Source organism: Oryctolagus cuniculus, chromosome 3 (assembly GCF_964237555.1).
Source record: "Oryctolagus cuniculus chromosome 3, mOryCun1.1, whole genome shotgun sequence".
Lineage (NCBI taxonomy): Eukaryota > Metazoa > Chordata > Mammalia > Lagomorpha > Leporidae > Oryctolagus > Oryctolagus cuniculus.
This window is the reverse complement of record NC_091434.1, coordinates 42,716,152-42,741,409: the sequence shown is the minus strand read 5'-3', so window position 1 is coordinate 42,741,409 and position 25,258 is coordinate 42,716,152. Positions and strand designations below refer to the sequence as shown.

Here is a 25,258-nt window from a genome sequence, read left to right as displayed (position 1 = left end):
TGCCTGCAATAGCTTGGGCTGGTCCAGGATAAAGTCAGGAGCCTGGAATTTCATTTGGGTCTCCCATGTGGGTGGTAGAGGTCCAAACATCTGTGTCACCTTCCACTGCTTTCCTCAGGTATCTTAGTAGGGAGCAGGATCAGAAGTCGTGCAGCCAGGTCTTGAACTGGTACTCATATGGGATGTTGGTGTCACAGGCAGTGGTTTAAGCTGCTGTGCCACAACGTAGGCCTGAATGCAGGCATCTTAACTGACATCTTAACTACTAGCTTAATTTCCCTCTTTCCTTTTAAAAATTTTATTTGATAGGTAGATGACTAGTTCACTCCCCAAATGCCCACAATGATGGGCCAGGAGCTGGTAACTCAGTCCAGGTTTCCCACAATGGTGGTAGGGACTCAGTTACTTGAGTCCTGTCCTCTACCTCCCAAAGCCGATGTTAGCAGGAATCTGGAGTGAGGAGTTGGAGCCAGGAATTTATTGTAGGCAATCTAGTGTGGGACATGATTGCCTTAACTGCTGGACCAAATATCTGTTCTAGCTGTATTTATTTAATTTACTTGAAAGGCAGAGAGACAGGAAGGCAGGGAGTGGTGGCCAGAGATAGAGGTCTTCTATCCTCTGATTTACTCTGCAAATGCTGGCAACAGCCAAGGCTGGGCCAGGTGGAAACCAGGTGCCTGGAACTCAATGTGAATTTCATATGTGGGTGGCAGGGACATAAGTACTTGAGCCCTCACTGGTGTCTCCCAGGGTGTGCATTAGCAGGAAGCTGGGATGGAGAGTAGACCTGGCACTTGAACTCAGGAATTCCGGTAAAGGATACGGGTGTCCCAAGTGGCTGCTTAACCATTATGCTAACACATGCCCCTGTGACTTCTTTACTTTTTAGCCATTTGATTATGATGTGTCTGAATGTGGGGTTCTTTGAGTTTATCTTGTTTGGTGTTTATTTAGCTTTTTTTTCTTTTATTATAAAAAATTACTACTTTTCATTTTACTTGAAAGGCAGAGAGACAGAGACAGAGATCTTCCATCTGCTGGTTCACTCCCCAAATGCCCATAGTAGTCAGGGCTGGAGTTGGGCAAGATCAGGATGGAAGAGCTCCATCTGGTTCTGCCAAGTGCTTGGACCGTCATCTGCTTCCTAGGGTAACATTAGCAGGAAGCTGGATCAGAAGTAGGGTAGCTGGAGGTAGCTTGATTCTCTCTCTCTCTCTTTTTTTTTTTTTTTGACAGGCAGAGTGGACAGTGAGAGAGAGAGACAGAGAGAGAGGTCTTCCTTTGACGTTGGTTCACCCTCCAGTGGCCACCGCGGCCGGAGTGCTGCGGCCGGCACACTGCGCTGATCCGATGACAGGAGCCAGGTACTTATCCTGGTCTCCCATGGGGTGCAGGGCCCAAGCACTTGGGCCATCCTCCACTGCCTTCCCTGGCCACAGCAGAGAGCTGGCCTGGAAGAGGGGCAACTGGGACAGAATCCGGCGCCCCGACTGGGACTAGAACCTGGTGTGCCGGCGCCGCAAGGCGGAGGATTAGCCTAGTGAGCTGGGGTGCCGGCCAGTAGCTTGATTCTCAAAGTGTATCAAATGCCAATTAGGACTATTAGGAGTGAGCCCAGAGTTCACAAACAGCTTTATAGGATCATACGTTTAAGTTCCTTTCTTTTCATTATATCTCTGACACTTTCTAGGTTCCTGGGGTATACCGCTTTGGTCCTGGTTAGTGGCCAGAAACCACTTAACCACATTTGTGCTGCAGTATGGAAAGACAGAAAGATAAAGAAATGGTTTAGTTACATCATATTGGGGCCACAGTACCACCAAATGGAAGGAATGGGCTTTCTTTTTCTTTCTCAAGAGTTTTTTTTTTTTTTTTTTTTTTTGCCTGCATTTTTCTTTTGCCAGCCACTTTTGCTGCCGTTGTGGAATTGTCTTGAACTAGATATGAAAGAATGAAGAGAAAGGAGGGGCAAAAAAAGAGTTGTTTTTTTTTTTTTTTTATTCTCTTTGAGCTTTAAGGGTACTTTTTTTCACTCCTTGAGCCAAAATGAGAGTTTTTTTTAGATCTCTATCTGCACTATACTGCTCATTTCTGAGTTTCATCCTGCACTGGGTTCAGACCAGGGATAACAGATAGGAAGGGATACATGGCAAACTAGCTGACGGGTCTGTGGTACTTTGAATTCTGGTGCTGCTTCCTGCTCCTCTTGCTGTTTACTTCTCAGAGACCTCTAATAGCTGACACATGCATCCTGTCATTTTATAGTTTCCTGCAGTGGGAGTGAAAAGTTGATAAGTTTTATTCCATCTTACCCAAAACTAGAAACGATAAAATGCTTTGTATGGTGTTTTATTGCTATGTACTTTATTTGATCCAAATAATTTTTCAAAACTACTTTAGGAAGAATCTTACCTAAAATCGACACAGTATTAGATCAGTAAAATTAGAGCACACAGGATTAAATCACTAGAAAGATAATATGTCTGTCATTTCATGGTAGAAGGCAAAAAGATTTCATGCCATCTTTCGGTTATAGGCCAAAATTTGGGTTATAGGCCTAGCACTGTAGCATAGCAAGTTGAGCTGCCACCTGTGATTTGGCATCCTGTATAGGTACCAATTCAATTCCCCATTGCTCCACTTCCTATCCAGCTCCTTGCTAGTGCGCCTGGGAAAGCAGCGGAAAATCTTGGGCCCCTGCACCCGCATGGGAGACCCAGAGGAGTCTCCTGGCTCCTGGCTTTGGTTTTGTCTAGCTCTTTCATTCATTCACTCATTCATTCATTCATTTGAAAGTTACAGAGTTACACGGAGAGAAGGAGAGGCAGAGAGAGAGAGAGAGAGAGAGACAGACAGACAGACAGAGAGACAGAGGTCTCCCATCCATTGGTTCATTCCCTAGATGGCCGCAATGGCTGGTGCTGCGCCGATCTAAAGCCAGGAGCCTCCTCTGGGTCTCCCATGTGAGTGCAGGGGCCCAAGGCATTGGGCTATCTTCTGCTGCTTTCCCAGGCCATAGCAGAGAGCTGGATCGGAAGTGGAGCAGTTAGGACTTGAACTGGCGCCCATATGGGATGCCAGCACTGCAGGAGGTGGCTTTACCCACTAAGCCACAGCGCCAGCCCCTGCCCAGCTCTGACTGTGTGGTTATTTAAGGGGTGAACCAGTGGATGGAAGAGCTTTCTCTCTGTCTCTCTGTGCCTTTCAAATAAAGTAAATATATCTTTTAATAAAAAGTAAAATAAAATCTGGTTATGATATTCTTGTACCAAGGAGGCTTGAGAGACTTCAGATATAAATGGATAACTGATAGCAACTCTGAAATGTTAGTGGAGCATAATCAGATAAGTGGTACTGACTTTTTTTTTTTTTGACAGGCAGAGTTAGAGAAAGAGAGAGAAAGGTCTTCCTTTTCCGTTGGTTCACCCCCCAAATGACCGCTACGGCCGGTGTGCTGTGGCCAGCACACTGTGCTGATCCAAAACCAGGAGCCAGGTGCTTCCTCCTGGTCTCCCATGCAGGTGCAGGGCCCAAGCACTTGGGCCATCCTCCACTGCCTTCCCGGGCCACAGCAGAGAGCTGGACTGGAAGAGGAGCAACCGGGACAGAATCCGGCGCCCCAACCGGGACTAGAACCCCGGGGTGCTGGTGCTGTAGGTTGAGGATTAGCCTAGTGAGCTGTGGTGCCGGCCAGGTGGTACTGACTTTTGGATGCTTGCTTTTTTTTTTTTTTTTTGACGGGCAGAGTTAAGATTCTCTTCAAGAAATGGTAATAAGTTATGATTTCAAAGAACTTGAAAGCATAAAGAACACTATTATGATGTCTTCTCAGTTTTTCTGTAAAATCTCTAAATTTTTAAAGCCAGTTTCTTAAATAATAGTTGTATAATTTACTCAGTTTCAGTAACTCTTAGCATTAAAATTCACTAAAAATAATCTAAACGATAATTGGCACTACTTTCTATTTAACTTAATTAGTGCATGAGTAACATTTGCATTAATGTTGAAAAGATTCTTGGAGCTGGCAGTGAGGCACAGTGGGTTAAGCCATAGCCTGCAATGCCAACATGCCTTATGAGCACTGATTCAAGTCTTAGCTGCTCCACTTCCAATCCAGCCATCTGCTGATGTGCCTAGTAGAGCAGCAGAAGATGGTCCAGGTGCTTGGGGCTCTGCCACCCATGTGGGAAACCCAGATGGAGTTTCTGGCTCCTGGCTTTGGCCTGGCCCAGCCCAAGCTGTTGTGGCCATTTGGGGAATAAAACAACAGATAGAAGATCTCTCTTTGTGTATGTGTGTGTCTCCTTAACTGCCTTTCAAACAAATAAATAAATCTTTTAAATAAAAGAAAATGTTGAAAAGGTACTTAAGGGAGTAGGTGTTTATTTTAAAATTGTATTTTATTTATTGGAAAGTCAGATACATTATATATATATATATATATATATATATATATATATATATATATATGGAGAGAGACAGAGACAGACAGACATACATAGAGAGAGACCTTCTGTCCGCTGATTGATTTCTCAAATGCCTGCAACAGCCAGGGCTGGGCTAGGCTGAAACCAGGAGCCAGAAACTCAATCCAGGTCTTCCACATGGATGACAGGGACCCATTCATTTCGTTCATCACCCACTTTATCCCAGAGTGGAATTTAGAATGGAGAGTGGAACCAGGACTCGATGTCAGGCACTCAGATTGGGATAGTGGCATTTTTTTTTTTTTTTTAGATTTATTTATTTTATTTGAAAGTCAGAGTTACATAGAGAAAGGAGAGGCAGAGAGAGGTCTTTCATCCTATGGTTCACTCCCCAATTGACTGCAAAGGCTGGAGCTGCGCCAGTCTGAAGCCAGGAGCCAGGAGCCCAAGGAGTTGGGCTATCTTCTACTGCTTTCCCAGGCCATAACAGAGAGCTGGATCAGAAGTGGAGCAGCCGGGTCTCAAACCGGCGCCCATATGGGATGCCGGCACTTCAGGCCAGGGTTTTAACCTGCTGAGCCACAGCGCTGGCCCTGGGATATTGGCATCTTAACTGCTATACCAAACACCTATCCACTGATCTTAGCTCATTTTATAAGATTGATAACTGCCTCTGTGTATGAAAATATAGATGATTCAATTTAGAAAACAAAATACTTTTAATTTATTTCTAAGTTAATGATTTCTATTGTTTATATAAATCGGCATTAATAAAGAATTATAGATTTTTAAAAGATTGATCATTAATACCTCCACATACTAACAAAACTTAATATTTATAAGTAAATTCAATTACTAAATATGTGTTTAAAGGATTAAAATTGATTATGAGCAAGTGATTTTGCAGAGAATGTATTTTTGTATGCCTAACAAGCTGATTTTAGGATGATCAAACATTACAGAAGAACCTGTATCTATACCCCATTTTTGGTAAATTTTGTCAACCCCAACCCTTTGTGACTTTGATATTTTAGATCATTGAATATCATTATTTTTGGCTTCAAGTAATATGGCTCAAATGAAGTAAGTAAACATTCATTGAAAACCTCTTATGTATTAGGGGCTAACACCAAAATTCAAAACAAAGCTAAATCTCCTTATTGAGTAACTCAGTATTTGAGGGAAACATGTAAATAAACTTTTGTGTTATTTAAAGATTTATTTATTAATTTGAAAGTAAGAATTACACAGAGAAGGAGAGGCTGGTTCACTCCCTAGTTGGCCACAACGGCTGGAGCTGCAAGGTCCGAAGCTAGGAGCCAGGAGCTTCTTTCTTCTGGGTCTCTCATGTGGATGCAGGGGCCTAAGGACTTGGTCCATCTTCTACTGCTTTCCCAGGCCATAACAGAGAGCTGGATCGGAAGTGGAGCAGCTGGGACTCGAACTGGCACCCATATGGGATGCTGGCACTGCGGGAGGCTTTACCTGCTATGCCATAGCGCTGGCCCCAATAAACACTTTTAAATGTGAAATAAATGCTATTAAAGTATAGTGGATGCAAGAAAGATTAGGATGACTAGGCAAATTGCTAATTTAGATTATGCAAATACCAAATATGGTAGGAAATCAGTTGGAGTTCTGTGTGGACTAGAATAATCAGGGAAGCACTGCATATGCTGAGGGAGAGGGATTTGCAAAGAACTGTGATGTGGAATTTGAGGTGACTTGTGGAGAAAGTATAGAAGGTAATTGTTTCTCCTTGAGGAGAGAAAAAGAGAATCAAAACTTTGGACAATTAATGTGGAGTCAACCAATCAGGGATAGTGGGTTAAATAAGAATTAGAAAGTCATTTAAAGTATTTGGGTAAGCTAATGATAATATTCAAGAAGTTTAGTGTGAATGGGCAAAAAGATTGGCTCAAGAAAGCCTGTGGTTAGTAAGTTTCTATAAGAAGTCATTTTAATCAACTCTAACCTCTTCAAATTTCAGAAAATTAAAATCACAGATTAAGGATGGGCATTTAGGCAAGTGGTTATACTTCGGTTAAGCCACCTGAATCATGTATGGGATTGCTTGGGTTTTAATACCTGGCTCTGGCCCCTGATTTCAGCCTCCTGCTAATGCAAACCCTGGCAGGGGTGACAGCCCATGTAATTGTGTTCCTGCCACCATGTGGGAGACTTAGACTGAGTTTCTGGCTTCTGAGTTTGGCCTGACCTAACCATAGCCATTGTGGACACTGGGGAGTGATCCAGCAGATGGGAGCACACTCTGTCTCTCTCTCTGTGTCACTCCCCCTGCCAACCTCTTAAGTAAGTAAATACACTTTTTTTTTTTTTGAAAGATTTATTTATTTATTTGAAAGGCAGAGTTACAGAGAGGCAGAGAGAGAGAGAGAGAGGCCTTCCATCCACTGGTTCACTCTCCCATGTGGCTGCAACGGCCAGAGCTGGGCATATCTGGAGCTAGGAGCCAGGAGCTTCTTGGAGTTCTTCCACGTGGGTGCAGGGACTCAAGAACTTGGGACCATCTTCTGTTTTCCCAGGCCATAACAGGGAGCTGGATTGGAAGTGGAGCACCTGGGACTCAAACTGGCACCCAATGGGACGCCGGCACTGTAGGCGGCAGCTTTACCTGCTATGCCACAGTGCTGGCCCCAGTAAATAAAATTTTAAGAAATTATAAATTGAAGCATTAGGATCTGAAATTGAAAGTTTTATGTTAATTAATATTTTTCAATCAAAAGTAATCCTCCCTGCCATTTTTTTTTAAAAGACTCATTTATTTGAAAATCAGAGTTAGAGAGAGGAAGAGAAAAAAAGAGATCGATCTTCCATCTGCTGGTTTACTCCTCAGATAGCTGCAACAGCCAGGGCTGGGCCAGGCCAAAGCCAGCAGCCAGGAGCATCTTCTGGGTTCCCCAAGGACAGGGCCCCAAATGCTTTGGTTATTTTCCATTCCTTTTCCCACGCCTTATAACAGGGAGCTGAATTGGAGTGGAGCGCCTGGGACTTGAACTGGCGCCCATATTGGATGCTGGCATGGCAGGAAGTGGCTTTATCTGCTATGCCACAATGCCAGTCCCAATTGCTGGTCATTTTTAAAAATAGCTTTTATTAGATATAATTAGTATATAAGATAAACCCATTAAAAATACATAGTTTAGTGATTTTGTTCACAGGATTGTACAGCTATTGCCACAGTCTCATTTTAGAGCATTTTCATCCTCGCTGAAAGAACTCTCATCCCCATTAACAATCTTTTTTTTTTTTTTTTGCAAAGATTTATTTATTTGAAAGGCAGAATTATAGAGAGAGAAAAAGAGAGATTTTTCTGTCCACTGGTTCACTCCCCAGATGGCTGCAGTGGTTGGCACTGGGCGGTCCAAAACCAGGAGCTTCTTTCAGGTCTCCCAGGTGGGTGGAGGGGCACAGGGACCTGGACCATCTTCTACTGCTTTCCCAGGCACATTAGCAGGGAGCTGGATTGGAAGTTGAACAGCTAGGATTCAAACAGGCACCCACATGGGATGCTGGCGCCGCAGGCGGTGACTTAACCCACTACACCCCAGCACTGGTCTCCTAACAGTCATCTTTATTCAGCTGTGTATTCCTTTCTCTCCTATAGTCCTAAGTAGCTACTCATCTATTTTCCATATCTATGGGTTTGCTTATTGTAGATATTTCATATAAATAGAATCATTCATATATTCATAGTTATAATTATATAGTCTGTATTTTATATTCATTTGAAACTTACAGGTTACAATTTTGATCCAATTTCCAATCCTATTGATTAATATTATATCTGCATTTATGTAGTAGATCCTATTCTAATGAAGTTGAATTGGAGAATAGTAAGGATTACCTTTTCTGAGTTACTGATTTTGATTCTATGCTTGAATTCCTATTTAATGTATAACTCAAAAGGTGGACCACAAAGAGCAGTAATCAAAAACTGTATATTTAAAATGAGATTTACTATGTAGTATAATATTTTAATTAACCATAATAACTTCTTTATTTATAGTATATTCAGCAGAACATAAGAGCAGATTGCTCCAATATTGATAAAATTCTTGAACCACCTGAAGGCCAAGATGAAGGTGTATGGAAGTATGAACATTTAAGGTAGGTTCTTAGGATATATCAAAATAACCTCAAGTACCTATTAATGATTATGAATCATAAATAAAATTTGCTATCTAATTGTAGCCTGAAAAATGAAATTTTAAAAGCTTCTGAGTTTTCACTGTTTTAAGGGTCTCAACTTTGTTGTTTACTGATTGTTTTCAGATCATTTTACGTTACAAAGTCACTTGTTTTGAAAGGTGGTTTCATACCTCCCTATGTACCTTTCTAGTTATGCATTGAAGCTTTATTATCTTTTTTTTTTTTAAGAGTTATTTATTTATTTGAAAGGCAGAGTTACGGAGAGGCAGAGAGAACGAGAGGTATTTCGTTTGCTGGTTTACTCCCCAGATGGCTGCAACAGCCGGAGCTGGGCTGATCCAAAGCCAGGAGTTAGGAGTTTCCTCTGGGTCTCCCAAGTGGGTAAAGGGACCCAAGGACTTGGGCCATCTTCCACTGCTTTCCCAGGCCATAGTAGAGAGCTAGATTGGAAGTGGGGCAGCCAGGACATGAACTGGTACCCAGATGGATGCCAGCACTACAGGCATCAGCTGGCTTTACCTGCTTCACCACAGCACTGGCCCTGGCTTTATTACCTTTTTATGTGATTTTCCTTAATTGTATCACCTAGCCATAAATACATTATTTACACTCTCCCCCTCCGCTACTTTATAGAGAATAACCTCAAGATTTTACCCTAGATTTGTCATCTGATGAGTAGCCCATGAATAATTGCAAACATCTGGTTTTCCCTTTGGGCAGTAGAGATTAATTATAATGCTGAACTAATGAGTTTTGGTGCTTTTCTTTTTTATTTTTATTTATTTATTTAGACAGAGTGGACAGTGAGAGAGAGAGAGAGACAGAGAGAAAGGTCTTCCTTTTGCCGTTGGTTCACCCTCCAATGGCCGCTGCGGCCGGCACGCTGTGGCTGGCGCACCGCGCTGATCCGATGGCAGGAGACAGGTACTTCTCCTGGTCTCCCATGGGGTGCAGGGCCCAAGCACTTGGGCCATCCTCCACTGCACTCTCTGGCCACAGCAGAGAGCTGGCCTGGAAGAGGGGCAACTGGGACAGAATCCGGCGCCCCGACTGGGACTAGAACCTGGTGTGCCGGCACCGCAAGGCGGAGGATTAGCCTAGTGAGCCGCTGCGCCGGCAAGTTTTGGTGCTTTTCTTTATGTACTTTGAGAGAAAATGATGATTAGTGAATAGGTGGAGTTAACTTTAGAAGCAGCTGTATCCTGAAATTCCTAGGTGTGGTTTTTTTTTTTTTTTTTTTTAAGATTGATTGATTTATTATTTGAAAGGCAGAGTTACAGAGAGGGAGAGAGGTTGAGAGGTCTTCCAGCTGCCAGTTCACTCCCCAAATGGCCGCCACAGCTGGAGCTGGGCCAGTCCAAAGCCAGGAGTCCATGTGGGTGCAGGGACCCAAGCATTTGGGCCATCTTCTATTGCTTTCCCAGTCCATAGCAGAGAGCTGGATTGTAAGTGAGGCAGCTGGGACTCGAACTGACACCCATATGGGATGTGGGCACCGCAAACAGTGGCTTTACCTGCTATGCCACAGCGCCAGCCCCAGGTGTTGTTTTTTTGTTTTTTTTTTTTAAAGATTTATTTATTTTATTTGGAAAGTAGAGGTACGCAGAGGCAGAGAGAGAGAGAGAGAGAGAGAGAGAGAGAGAGAGAGGTTTTCCATCTGCTGGTTCACTTCCCAGATGGCTACAACAGCGGGAGCTGTGCCGATCTGAAGCCAGGAGCTTCTTCCTGGTCTCCCATGTGGGTGCAGAGGCCCAAGGACTTGGGCCATCTTCTACTGCTTTCCTAGGCCATAGCAGAGAGCTGGATTGGAAGAGGAACAGCTGGGACTTGAACCAGCATCCATATGGGATGCAGGCCCTGCAAGCGGCGGCTTTACCCCGCCGCCCCGCCCCCAGGTGTTTCTTAAAGTTACAAACTTTTCAGCGCAAATGGGAGATAGGATGAGTTGATGGGTTAAGTGTAGAGAATGCAGTATACATATATGTTCTTTAAGTTTTGTTACTTTCAGGTTGATTTTCAGATAATAATTGAAATACAACTTTGCCTGAAAAAAAGATTACGTTTCTGGTAATGAGTCTCTTGTGGATGAGATATTTTTTTCCAACTTTTTAATATTGTATACATGTTTAGATAGTGGTAAGGCATAACGTTTTGCCATTAACAGTTCAGCAGTTTGATAACGTTGAGACTTTTTTTGTACCACTTCCATGTTTCTTGGACAAATCACTTGAGTGTTTGATCTAACTTAAAAATTTTTTTTATTTATTTGAGGGTCATAGAGAAAGAGAGACAGAGCACTCCTGTTTGCTGGTGTACTTCTCCAAATATCTGAAACAAGGATGGGCCAGGCCAAAGCCAGAAGCTGGAAACTCAGTACATGTTTCTTATAGGGGTGGCAGGGACCCAGTTACTTGGTCTATCACCTGCTGCCTCCATCCATATTAGCAATAAACTGGAGTTAAGAGCAGAACTGGGATTCAAACCCAGGCACTTTGACGTGGACACTGGCATCATATGTTGGCAGATTAACATGCTGGCCCTTATTTTCCCATTCTTATAACCCAAGATAGCACATTACTTATATTTTGCCTTATTTTAATCAGCCTTGGAAAAAATTAGTTTTTTTTGTATTAATGATTTTTAATTAGTTTTTAACAGATTCAGTGTGACTTGTTGATAAAATTCTAAGAACATAGTGCTATTCCCTTTCTCCCCTTCTACCTCCCTCCCCAACAAGCATGGTTTTTTGCTTCAAGTATATGTCCTAGCAAATGAGGCTGATTTTATTGTATAAGGCCTTTTTTTTTTTAAAGATTTATTATTTATTTGAAAGTCAGAGTTACATAGAGAGAGGAGAGGGAGGGAGAGAGAGAGAGAGAGAGAGAGAGAGGTCTTCCATCTGCTTGTTCACTCTTCAGATGGCCGCTACGGCCGGAGCTGTGCCGATCTGAAACCAGGAGCCAGGTGCTTCTTCCCGGTCTCCCATGTGGGTGCAGGGGCCCAAGCACTTGAGCCATCTTCTACTGCTCTCCCAGGCCATAGCAGAGAGCTGGATTGGAAGAGGAGCAGCCGGGACTAGAATTGGCCCCCATATGGGATGCCAGTGCCACAGGCAGAGGATTAACCTACTATGCCACAGTGCTGGCCCCTGTACTAGGCTTTTATTTTAGACCTGAAAACATTTTCCTCCCTATTTAACTGAAATTACTAAATACTTGTTATATAAAACATGAAAACTTTACATAAAACTACATAAAATATTTCTCATGGACAGTCTGTTCTGATGCTATTGTTTTTGTTGTTTTATTTGTATTAGCTATTTCTTTGGGTGTTTTATATGTTCTTGATTTTTTTTTTCAAAAGATTTATTTTTTTTTAATTTTAATTTTAATTTTTTTTTTGACAGGCAGAGTGGACAGTGAGAGAGAGAGACAGAGAGAAAGGTCTTCCTTTGCCGTTGGTTCACCCTCCAATGGCCGCCGCGGTTGGCGCGCTGCGGCCGGCGCACCGCGCTGATCCGATGGCAGGAGCCAGGAGCCAGGTGCTTTTCCTGGTCTCCCATGGGGTGCAGGGCCCAAGCACCTGGGCCATCCTCCACTGCACTCCCTGGCCACAGCAGAGAGCTGGCCTGGAAGAGGGGCAACTGGGACAGAATCCGGCGCCCCAACTGGGACTAGAACCCGGTGTGCCGGCACCGCTAGGCGGAGGATTAGCCTAGTGAGCCGCGGTGCCGGCTTCAAAAGATTTATTTATTTATTTGAAAGTCAGAGTTACACAGAGAAGAGAGGCAGAGAGAGAGAGAGAGAGAGAGAGGTCTTCCATCTGATGGTTCACTCCCCAGATGGCTGCAACGGCCGGAGCTGTGCTGATCTGAAGCCAGGAGCCAGGAGCTTCTTCTGGGTCTCCCACATGGGTGCAGGAGCCCAAGGCCTTGGGCCGTCTTTCACTGCTTTCCCGGGCCATAGCAGAGAGCTGGACAGGAAGCAGAGCAGCTGGGTCTCGAACCGGTGCCCATATGGGATGCTGGCACTTCAGGCCAGGGCGTTAATCCACTGCCACAGCGCCGGCCCCTGTTCTTGATGTATTTTAAAGATTTATTTTTTAATATGTTTTAGTAACATATATTCTTATCTCTGTCATATTATATGTATCTATATAGTTGGCCAAGAGGAATTTCACAAGTAGCCTTTTGATTTTTCACATTTGTTCAATGTTATTGATTTGAGGCTGTATACTTGCTATTATTGATTAATGTATTGATTACCAATTGATTAACTGGTAATTCAGATTGGGTCATGATTTCAGTCAAATCTCCACTAGCTCAAACCGAGCCTTTGAGATTAGGAAAAAGTGCTCTTTCTTTGACTGGATACAGTCCTTTGCTAGGATGCTGTTCATGGTAACTAGTGTACAGGCTGAATTTCAGCTGTCTCTAGCTGGCCAACTGTATATGTATATGTTCATTCTGTATTGGATTAACTTGAAGCTGTTAAATTTGTACTATTTGCCACAGATTATATCCACAAAACTGCCAAATCAATTAGCTTGGTTTTACTGTCAACTATACAAGGGTTGGAGTAGGTAAGAAAGTTTCTTATCACCACCAGCCTTTATACCATTTAGTTGAAATAACTCAAAAACACATAATGTGATTGCTACTGACAAGGGGCAGAGGAGGGTGATATGATTCAAAAAGTGTTTTTTTTTTTTAATTTATTCATTTATTTCAAAAGCGGAGTTACAGAGGTAAGAGGCAGAGAGAGAGAGATTCTTTCATCCACTGGTTCACTCCCTTAATGGCTGCAACGGCCTGGCCAAAGCCAGGAGCCAGGAGCTTCTTTCAGGTCTTTCACATGGGTGCAGGGGTCCAAGGACTTGGGCCATCTTCTACTACTTTCCCAGTTCACAGCAGAGAGCTGGATTGGAAGTGGAACAGCCGGGACTTGAACCGGCACCCACATGGGAAGCTGGCACTGTAGGTGATGGCTTTACCTGCTATGCTACAGCGCTGGCCCTGAGTCTTTTTATTTTTTAAAAACCAAATAGGTCTGTTTGAAATTGATGATGTTATGTAGTTTCCCTTCTTCATTTTTTTTTTTTTTTTTTTTTTTTTTTTTTTTTTTTGACAGGCAGAGTGGACAGTGAGAGAGAGAGACAGAGAGAAAGGTCTTCCTTTGCCGTTGGTTCACCCTCCAATGGCCGCCGCGGCCGGCGCGCTGCAGCCGGCGCACCGCGCTGATCCGATGGCAGGAGCCAGGAGCCAGGTGCTTTTCCTGGTCTCCCATGGGGTGCAGGGCCCAAGCACCTGGGCCATCCTCCACTGCACTCCCGGGCCACAGCAGAGAGCTGGCCTGGAAGAGGGGCAACCGGGACAGAATCCGGCGCCCCGACCGGGGCTAGAACCCGGTGTGCCGGCGCCGCTAGGCGGAGGATTAGCCTAGTGAGCCGCGGCGCCGGCCTTCCCTTCTTCATTTATTAAAAAGACATTTGTGCCCTTACTGTGCATTGTACATTGTATAGGCTTAATAATTCTCAGTTTTAGAAGGAAGGAAAGCATAACATGAAAAGATGTCCAAAACCTATTACATAACCAAAAGCAAGTAAGAAAATTATGTATGATAGTTCAATATATTTTAACCTGAGCTTAGAAAACCCAAACTTTCATATAAACAGTAGTTGTCTTTTAGGAAGAAGTAGTGGAATTATGGAGGATTTTGAATTTCTACATTCTTTATTTGACAGTGTTTGAAGTTTTTATAAGGAGTGTATTGTTTAGTTAGAACAAAATTTGGAAAATACATGAGCATAAAACATGTAGTCTTTTTCTTGTGTCTCTCTTTATAAATGTACATACACACATAATGTTTTATATAACTAGAGTCTTACTGTGAATATAGGTAATATATCCTTTGTGTGTTCTTATGTACCAACATTTTACTACCCCCCGAGATGCTCATCAGAATATTTCAAAATTTTTCTCATGTAGAGTTCCTGTGAGCATGTTTGTACACATATCTCTATGTAGTTCTGATTATTTTACTATAATAGATTCTTAGAAGAATGACTTAGTCAAAAAGGATACAGTTATTAAGGATTTTGATAAGTATTTCCAAATTACTTCCCAGAAAAATTGTACCTATATTCAGTGTATAAGAATTACCAGCTCACTGAACTCTGGTATTTTTTTTTTTTTTATTTGATAGGTAGAGTTATAGAGAATGAGACAGAGACAGAAAGGTATTCCTTCTGTTAGTTCACTCCCCTAATGGCCACTACAGCCGGCGCTGCGCCGATCCGAAGCCAGGAGCCGGGTGCTTCCTCCCAGTCTCCCATGCAAGTGCAAGGACCCAAGCACTTGGGCCATCCTCTGCTGCCCTCCTGGGCCACAGCAGAGAGCTGGACTGGAAGAGGAGCAACCGGGACTAGTACCTGGCACCCAAACCGGGACTAGAACCCGGGGTGCCGGTGCCGCAGGCAGAGGATTAGCCAAGTGAGCCGTGGCGCTGGCCCTGAACTCTGGTATTGAACATTATTTGGATCACTGGGTTTTGCTTTTTTATTTTATTTCATTTTTTAAAGATTTATTTGAAAGGTGGAGTTATAGAGAGGGGGGAGAGAGAGGCAGAACGAGAGAGAGAGAAAGAAAGAGAGAAAGAAATTTTCCGTCTGCTGATTTGTTCCCCCAAATGACTGTAATAGTCAGGTCTGGGTCAGGTCAAAGCCAGGAACTCCATGCTGGTCTCCCATGTGGGTGGCAGGGGCCCAGGTACTTGAGCTGTCTAATGCTGCTTTTCGAGATGCAGGAAGCTGGATGAGAAGCAGGGCAGCCAGGTCTTGAACTGGCATTCTGATTTGGGATGCTGGTGTGAATAGTGACTTGGCATGCCATGGGGAATGCTGGTCCACTTTTTTTTTTTTTTTTTTTTAATTTGTAAGTGTGGAAGAAATGGTTCCCTGTCAGTTCAGGTGAAGTTAATAATGATGATAAGGGCTTTTGGTGCAGTGGTTAAGATACTGGTTGGGATGGCCACATCTCTTACCAGAGTGACTCAATTTGATTCCTGGCTCCATTCTCAGCTCTACCACCCTACCACCTATGTGGGAAACCTGAATTGGGTTCCATGCTCTTGATTTCAGTCTGTCCCAGCCCTGACTGTTGTGGGCATCTGGGAGGTAAACCTGTGGATGGAGGATCTCTGTCTCTGTCTCTTTCTTTTTGTAGCAGGCCTTTGAATTTCAAATAAATAAATAAGAATTAAATATTTAGAAAAAGAATAAAAAATAAATATTTAGAAAAAGGATGGTATTGAGGGAGGAAAGATGGTACTGATGGAATTATTTTTTTAGAGTTAATTTTCTAAAAATAATTATAGAAAATGTCACTTTTCATTTATTATATTTGCATTTTCAGGCAATTCTGTCTTGAGCTAAATGGACTTGCTGTCAAACTTCAGGTAATATTTTCCTTAAGTTAAATTTACAATTTAAAGTTCCTATTTTTCTTTTTTTTTTTTTTTTTTTTTTTTTTTTTGACAGGCAGAGTGGACAGTGAGAGAGAGAGACAGAGAGAAAGGTCTTCCTTTTGCCGTTGGTTCACCCTCCAATGGCCGCCGCTGCAGCCGGCGCACCGCGCTGATCCTGGCAGGAGCCAGGAGCCAGGTGCTTTTTCCTGGTCTCCCATGGGGTGCAGGGCCCAAGCACCTGGGCCATCCTCCACTGCACTCCCTGGCCATAGCAGAGAGCTGGCCTGGAAGAGGGGCGACCGGGACAGAATCCGGCGCCCCAACCGGGACTAGAACCCGGTGTGCCGGCGCCGCAAGGTGGAGGATTAGCCTATTGAGCCACGGCGCCGGCCCTAAAGTTCCTATTTTTCTTTGTTGTAACTTAATGTGCTAGAAAAGACTTATCCAAAATTTCTAATTATTTTCTTCTAATATTTTGTAGGGAAATCTAGTCACTCACTTGATAAGCTTTTCCATTATTATTTTTAATAGAGTGAATGCCATCCAGATACTTGTACTCAAATGACAGCAACTGAACAGTGGATTTTTCTGTGTGCAGCTCATAAAACTCCAAAAGAGGTAAGTGTTTATGAAATAGAATGATAAAGTTATCATAACCTAAGTCTGTCCAAGATATTGGTGTAAGCTTTTAGAATTTTTAGTTTGCTGAATGTTTTTCCATTTGATTTAGAGTTTCTTGGTGTAATGTTATTACCATAAGCTATTTTAGGATTTCTTACGATCAGCATTATTTTTCATTATGAGGTAATTGTATTGGCTAGAATTTACTTTATGATTTACTTGCTATCATGAAATAACATGTCACATTATGCTGATGTCTGCTGTGTAGTGAATTGATAAACTTGATTAGATTTTTGTTATGATATCTTTTGATAGGAAGAACTACTGATTACTGATTGGTGCCTAACCTACTAAGTATAAGTGTTACTTTTTTTTTTAAATGGTTTTTATTTTATTTTATTTTATTTTTGACAGGCAGAGTGGACAGTGAGAGAGAGAGACAGAGAGAAAGGTCTTCCTTTGCCGTTGGTTCACCCTCCAATGGCCGCCGCGGCCGGCGCACCGCGCTGATCTGATGGCAGGAGCCAGGTACTTATCCTGGTCTCCCATGGGGTGCAGGGCCCAAGGACTTGGGCCATCCTCCACTGCACTCCCTGGCCATAGCAGAGAGCTGGCCTGGAAGAGGGGCAACTGGGACAGAATCCAGCGCTCCGACCGGGACTAGAACCCGGTGTGCTGGCACTGCAAGGCGGAGGATTAGCCTAGTGAGCCGTGGCACCGGCCTAAGTGTTACTTTTGAGCCTTTTAATATTCATATTGTTTTTCCTCCTCATTTAGTTTCTGACAAAAATGTAAGTGGTGTCAGTTATTAGATGTTTTTCTTATTTTAAATATTTATTTATTTATTTGACAGAGTTAGAGGAAGGAAGAGAAAGATCTTTTATCCACTGGTTCGCTCCACAAATGGCAGCAATGAAATGACTGGGGCCTGGCCAGGCCAAAGCCAGGAGCGAGGAGCTTTCATCCCATCTCCCACATGGGTGGCAGGGGCCCAAGTACTTGGGCCATCTTCTCCTGCATTCTCAGGCTCATTTGCAGGGATATGGATCAAAAGGAGAGCAGCCGGGACTTGAACTGGTGCTTATGGTATGCCGGCAATCACATGGTATGCCAGCAATCACATGGTATGCCAGCATTACAGGTGGCAGCTTAACCACTGCACCCCAGTAATTACCTTTTACTTGACACTGATTTGATCATATTGGGTTATGTGAGGAATTATAGACCTACAAATGATCATTGTTTTGACATTGTTTTAAGGATTGAAGACAGGTGACTCTAGTTGCAAAATCACTATTTAGGGGCTGGCATAGTGATTGTAGGTGATGTAGTTTCTGGTTTATTATCTACATGTCCTTTCGTCCATATGCAGATTGTGATCTTTTACAGTCACATTATGATTGTATATTTGGCCAAAATATAATTTATAAAAGTTTGTGAACACATTACATATTCTTTTGTGACCTGCTATATTTTATCAACTGTTTGCTTTTCTAACTGGTACAGAGAAGTTACTTGAGAATTAATTGGGAGAAGGTAAAGGCAAAGCAACTAAAGTAAGGTAGAACTCTTCCCCTCATTCCAAAGAATCTGGAAGCCAATTAAAGATCTAAAACTATGCTATCTGATTTGGTAAATATGAGGCATGTGTGACTATAGGACAGTTTGAAATGGGGGTAGTCCAACTTGAGATGTGTAGTAAGTATAAAATAAGAGGGAATTCAAAGGCTTGCTGCAAGAAAACAATGGAAAATATCTCATTGAGTGTCAATTAGATATTTACTTATAAAAGAATGAAGTTTGGGCCCACATCTCAACACTAAATTAAAAAATTAGGCAAAGATAGATCAAAGATTAAGAATTACAGTTTAAGGTCGGCACTGTGGCACAGTGGGTTAATGCCCTGGCCTGAAGCGCTGGCATCCCATATGGGCGCTGTTTCTAGTCCCAGCTGCTCCACTTCTGATCCAGCTCTCTGCTATGGCCTGGTATAGCAGTAGAAGAAGGCCCAAGTCCTTGGGCTCCTGCACCTGTGTGGGAGACCGGGAAGAAGCTCCTGGCTCCTGGCTTCGGAGTGGCACAGCTCCGGCCATTGCGGCCATCTGGGGAGTGAACCAGCGGATGGAAGACCTCTCCCTCTTTCTCTCTCTGCCTCTCCTCTCTCTATGTAACTCTGACTTTCAAATAAATAAATAAATCTTTTAAAAAAAAAGAATTACAATTTAAACATTCTTAGAAAAAACATAAGTGTAAATATTCATGGCTTTGGAATAGTCAGGGATTTCTTAGGTATGACACCAAAAGCACAAGCAGTTGGAAAAAAGTAAACTGGATTTTATCAAAATTAGAAGCTTTGCTTCAAAGGACATTAAGACAGTGGAAAGACAATCTACAAAATAGAAGGTAGGGTTTTTGGAAGCCATATCTCTGACAGGGTTTGGTATCCAGAATACCCAAAGAATTATTGCAACTCAGCAATTAAACCCCAGTTTCAAAATGAGCAAAGGATTTCTGCAGATATTTTTTCAAAGAAGATAAGGTAATGGCCAGTGTGCACATGAAAAATGCTCAGTATCATTAGTCTTTAGTTAAATGAAAAACAAAACCACAATGAGAATGGACAAACAAAATATAGCATGTATATCCATAGTGGAACATTAAATAGCCATGAAAGGGAAAGAAGTTCTCATTTGTGCTGTAACATGAATGAATCTTTGAAATCCAGTATGTATTATGTTGAGTGAAATAAGCCAGACACAAAAGGATATGTATTTTTTTTCTTTCTTTGATTGTTTTGTATTTTGACAGGGAATGAGTCCTCAGGAATTCTGGATGAGAATTCTGGATGAGATATGCCATGAAAGGATAGGTTTCATTGTTTGTGATAAATGGAGCAGAATAAGACAGGTTTATCAAAATACAGAGAAACTTTAAAATTTAGTGTTAAAACAGTGGAGTGGGGTGGGGAGTTGCATTGTGGCACAGCTGGTTAAGTTGCTGCCTGCAACACTGGCATCCCATATGAGCAGCTGGTTCCAGTCCCAGCTGTTCCATTTCTGATCCAGCTCCCTGGTGATGCACTTGGTAAAACAGTGGAAGATGGCACAAGTACTCCGCCCACATGGGAGGCCCAGATGAAGCTCTTGGCTTTGGCCTGACCTATTCCAGCCATTGTGCCCATTTAGGAGTAAACCATCAGAAGGGAAGACCCTTCTCTCTCTGTCTCTGCCTCTCTCTCTGTAACTGCATCTTTCAAGTAAATAAATGAATCTTAAAAAAATTTCAAAGAGGGTTCAAGGAAAAAGTCATTTATATAAAGAGCTGCTGGATTGTTGACAGGGTATCAGGGCCATAATAAGGAACAATTTCTAGGATTTAAGCAGGCAGTGATCACTAGAGGTACGTGTAAAGGGAAGGAGGCTTCTGGGCTGCTTGATGAAGTATAAATCAGTAGAGTAGGAATCAGTATACTTGGATTGTTGTTTTTGAGTCCTTCTTCCTAACCGTGTGCCATTGCATACACCATTGGCCTTTTAAAGCCTCAGTTTCCTCAGTTATAAAGTCAGGGGATTGGATTAGAAAAAGTTTTCTTCTAGGTACAAGGTTGGGAATAAAAATGGGAGAGTAGTTATGTATCTGCCGGAAGCCTAATATCATTTTATAGTTTCCTGAGATAATACAAATTTTATTTATTGGTGTAACATTGTATTTTAGTCATTTTGAAATTATAAGTGATGTTTTTCTTGGAATAAGCACTTCTTTGGACTAATATACCTGTATAATAACTATCCCTAATCCAAAAGATTGAAGTCTTCATTGATGAATTTTAAAATCTTTTCTTTTTTTAGTGTCCTGCTATAGACTATACTAGACACACGCTTGATGGTGCTGCATGTCTTCTGAATAGCAATAAATATTTTCCTAGCAGGTAAATAAAACTTAAGTTTTTTGGATTTAATGTAAAAGGCTGATTTTTCAAACTAAATTTAGGTTGCTGGTTAATGCATTGTTTTTCTTTTATTTTCTTAAGCTGTTACATATTTCGCTTTTTCAAATGATCAAATCTTGAAGTTAGGATTGTTATTAAACAGCAGGGCGTGGCTACTAAAGCTCACTGGCTAATTTAGTCAAGACTGGTACCTGATAGTGAGTGTCATTCTCCAGAATGCTCCCTCTTATGCTTTAGAGTTGAGATATTTACATGCTTGCTCTCTTAGTTTATCTTTAATAGTCAGTCAACCTCCCCTTATAGACAGCTTGCCTACAAAGAAGTCTTTCTTAAGGTGGACTGTGTTGTTCTTAAGGATTCCTTATTTTTTCCTATGGATTTTTTTAAAAAATATGTATGTATTCATTCGAAAGGCATAGTTTACAGTGAGGGAGAGATCTTCTATCTGCTGGTTCACTCCCCAAATGGCCACAATTGTCAGAGCTGGACCATTCCAAAGCCAGGAGCTTCTTCCAGTCTCCTGTGTGGGTTCAGGTGCCCAATGACTTGGGCCATTCTCTGCTGCTTTCCCAGGCACATTAGCAGGGAGCTTGTTTGTAAGTGGAGCAGCCAGGACTCCCAACTGGCGCCCATATGGGTTGCCAGCATCGCATCCCATTTTTTATCATTTTCGACTTTTAAAAAAATATTTATTTTTGTTTCAAAGAATTAGAGAGAGATAGAGGCAGAAAGAGAGAGAGAGGTCTTCCATCTGCTGGTTCACTCCTCAAATGGCTGTAACAGCTGAAACTGAGCAGATCCAAAGCCAGGGGCTTGGAGCTTCTTCTGGGTCTCCCATGTGGAGTGTAGCAGCCCAAGGACTTGGGCCATCCCAGGTGCACTAGCAAGGAGCTGGATTGGAAGTGAAGCAGTTGCCCATATAGGATGCCAGCGCTGCAGGCCAGTGCTGTAACCTGTTGGGCCACAGCGCTGGCCCCCCCTACCTATAGATTTTTAAGGTCTACAAGGAAGTTGTGCATGTACTGCAAATTGGTGAGGGTTGTGACTGATCTTTTATTCTATCAAGATATTTATTGTGGTTGGTGCTGTGGTATAGTAGGTAAAGCATCGCCTGCAGTGCTGGCATCTCATATGGGTGCCGGTTTGAGATTCGGCCACTCCATTTCTGATCTAGCTCTCTGCTGTGGCTTGGGAAAACAATGGAAGATGGCCCAAGTCCTTGGGCCCCTGCACCCGTGTGGGAAACCTGGAAGAGGCTTCTGGCTCCTGGCTTCGGATCTGCACAGCCCTAGCCATTGCAGCCATATGGGGAGTGAACCAGTGCATGGAAGACTCTTTCTCTTTCTCTCTCTGCCTCTGCCTTTCTGTAACTCTGCCTTTCAAATAAATAAATAATTTTTTTTTAAGATTTATTTATTTATTTGAAAGTCAGAATTACACACAGAGAGAGGAGAGGCAGAGAGAGAGAGGTCCTCCATCTGAAGGTTCACTCCCCAATTGGCTGCAATGGCCGGAGCTGCGCCGATCTGAAGCCAAGAGCCAGGAGGCTCCTCTAGGTTTCCCATGTAGGTGCAGGGGCCCAAGGACTTGGGCCATCCTCCACTGCCATCCCAGGCCACAGCAGAGAGCTGGATTAGAAAAGGAGCAGCCGGGCTAGAACCGGCGCCCATATGGGATGCCAGCGCTTCAGGCCCAGGTGTTAACCCGCTGTGCCACAGCGCCGGCCCCTAAATAAATAAATCTTTAAAAGGAAAAGATATTTATTACCAGGTATATGAAATTGGAGATTTCCCCCAAATATGATTAGCTCTAAAAAGCTCATATAAAATGTTAAAAATCTGATCTTTGCCCTCAGTATCCCATATATACATATTTTAAAAAGAATATCAGAAATATGCAGTTTTGACTTCTAAAAAAATTAAAATGAAGGAAAGAATCCAGCTCTATAGAATAAATAATAATAGTCTCACTAGAGCAACAAAGTATAATATTGTACATTTGTGTTTTAGTAAGCTTCCAGTTGTCCAGGGTGTATTTTAACTGCATTAAACTTTAACAATGTTTCAAGACTATAATAACTTTATTGAATTTATCCAGTGTGGTTAAATAAAGCATTGGCCCAGGAATGAGCTAAAGATTTTCCATGCCTGTTCCTGGACTAGTCCCACTTATTTTCCCTAAGTTTTGGTTTCCATGTTTGTGAATTGAGATGACTTTATTATATATATTGTTCTTAAGATTCTCTGCAGTTTTGTAAATCTATAATTTCTATTCCTAGGGTTAGCATAAAGGAATCATCTGTAGCAAAACTAGGATCAGTATGCCGTAGGATTTATAGAATATTTTCGCATGCTTATTTTCATCACCGGCAGATATTTGATGAATATGAAGTAAGTATATTTCACTAATGATCCTGAAGCATTCTTAATCAGAATAATAGTAATATATCTTGCTGCTATTCCTAGTGTTTTTTGGTTTTCAATAGTAAATTAAATTAACATCTTTTTTTCCCTTTTTTTAGAATGAAACCTTTTTGTGTCATCGGTTTACTAAATTTGTGATGAAATACAATTTGATGTCCAAGGATAACCTGATTGTACCAATTTTAGAAGAGGAAGTTCAGAATTCAGTTTCTGGAGAAAGTGAAGCATGAAGGGAATCGTACAGAAAAATGTACTGATCACATAATTAACGTTAATTATGTACTGTATATATCATTTTAGACACATCAATCATGTATCCATATTATAGCTTCTTTGTTTAGATTAGGTTTTTGTATGCTGTGTGTTGCCTTTTAAAAGGGGAAATACTTTTTAAGTTATTCATAAGCTGTATATTCACCGGTGTGGCACTCATGGTTTTTTAAATAAGATTAGTATTATCTGTTTATAATGCCTGTTAATAAAAGAATTTACAGTTTGGTAAAATTGCTGCTAAACAATCATTGGATTACAATCCTCATCAAATAAACCCATATATAAAAAGATGAGTAAGCTTGAGGTCTTGCACAAACCATTTACTAAAGAGATAGTAATGTTTTCCTTTCATTTTGTCCCTGAATTTAGATATTATAGAAAATTCTATAGAACATAAACTGTAAACTTTTCCAAAATGAGATAAAAGTACTTTAAAATTCTGTTTATAGTTTTTGATATGCATTTATGATTATGTGTATATCCAAATATAAATGCAAATGAAGCATTAGTAATTCTTATATAATCTTACTATGCTATATAAAGTATATTCTAGGCCAGCATACTTGGAAAGGATATACCTTTTTACAACAGTGGACTGTTACATATAAGTTGATGCTAATGATAAGGCACATAAAAGGTATTCCCACTGGAAATCTGTTCACCCCCTTCTCACTTCCCATAATCCTGTCCCCAGATACTTTAGCTGAGAAGTCTTTCACCAGACTGTGACTTAGTGGTGACTTATACCTGTTTATACTCATGTTTGTATTAATTGCTTACAGATTTACCTCATATTAGCAAGTATATTACACTACAAGAAAGATGTGTTGGCATAGGCTCTTTGTTTTGTGAAAATTTTCTAACTACTTGGAAAACAGACCTTAAAGCCATTTGATTCTTCCTCTCAGTAATATTAATCTTTTCATCTTACTCTAGGCAGCATTAAATAGAGTTGAAGAAATATTATAGTATTTATTTTGTACCCTTTCTCCACAAAATTTGAATTAAATACATATGTGAGGTTATTTGCAATAATTGATGCAAGGGTGTTGATGAATGGCCATACATTTTTTAGACTTTGTTGTAGCATATAAGAATTTGGGTGCAGATGTAACGATCTTATAATCTATTGAATGCAGTTTTTCATGGAGTACTAGAGAGGTCTTATTGCCAAATTGATTGTAATGAGGCACTAAGATAGGGTAGAAAAATTATACATGTAGTGAAGAAAATACTTAAACTCATCTCTAAGACATATTTAACAAATGTGAGAAAATTTTTCATTTAAAATAGTTATTTTGAAATGAAGATGAAAATGTATTCATCTTGATTGTCTTCAAAGAAATTATTTATACCATATTATGAGACAAGTATGCAAAGAAAAAAATATGAGAAATAGTAGCATACTGAGAGTGTGTGTATATAGTTTATGCCTTTCCAAGGCTGCCAATCGTTTTGGCTTTGAACAGTACTGTCCCAGCAGCCACAGTCCTTATTGTACCCCAACTCACAGCTATCTTTTAGAAGTTTTATGTTCACGGTGAAAGGAATGTTGAGTTTGAAATTATACGTTTTTTTTTAATGTCACTATAAACTAATGGAATAGTAATTTTTAAGCAAACTTGCTGAATATTGAGAGAATAACCTACTAAGTTAAATTATAGATAGCAATGTAGCTCTTCTCTCTTGATGGTTTCTCATAATGGCTTTCTGTTACTTGACTATTTTCTTGGTGAACATTAGAACTAAAATAGTGACTGGAATTGGTTATCTGGCTAAGGATTTTGAAACACATTTTGAATAATATGACTTAGTGTTTAATGGGGAAATAAAATGATATTTTTTCGTATTCATTCCATCTTCCCTGTACTGTGTTTGGAATTGATCATAAAAGAAAAAAAAACTCCAAAAGAAAACATCAGTTTG

At 41.4% G+C, this 25,258-nt stretch overlaps 1 protein-coding gene across 3 annotated transcripts in view; it reads left to right on the top strand.

The window, feature by feature from the left end:
• Positions 1-25,248, top strand: part of HSPE1 (heat shock protein family E (Hsp10) member 1) — a 48,393-nt gene extending 23,145 nt beyond the window's left edge. For 2 of the 3 annotated variants that reach the window (XM_017343004.3, XM_002712370.5), the window contains 6 exons: positions 8,461-8,561; positions 16,015-16,057; positions 16,598-16,684; positions 20,536-20,615; positions 22,915-23,026; positions 23,158-25,248. In XM_017343004.3, coding sequence (XP_017198493.1) covers positions 8,461-8,561; positions 16,015-16,057; positions 16,598-16,684; positions 20,536-20,615; positions 22,915-23,026; positions 23,158-23,289 — 555 coding nt within the window. In that variant the 3' untranslated portion in view covers positions 23,290-25,248. The remainder of the gene's footprint in view (positions 1-8,460; positions 8,562-16,014; positions 16,058-16,597; positions 16,685-20,535; positions 20,616-22,914; positions 23,027-23,157) is intronic. The other variant, XM_051849329.2, reaches the window with a different exon arrangement.
• The last annotated feature ends 10 nt before the right edge of the window (positions 25,249-25,258 follow it).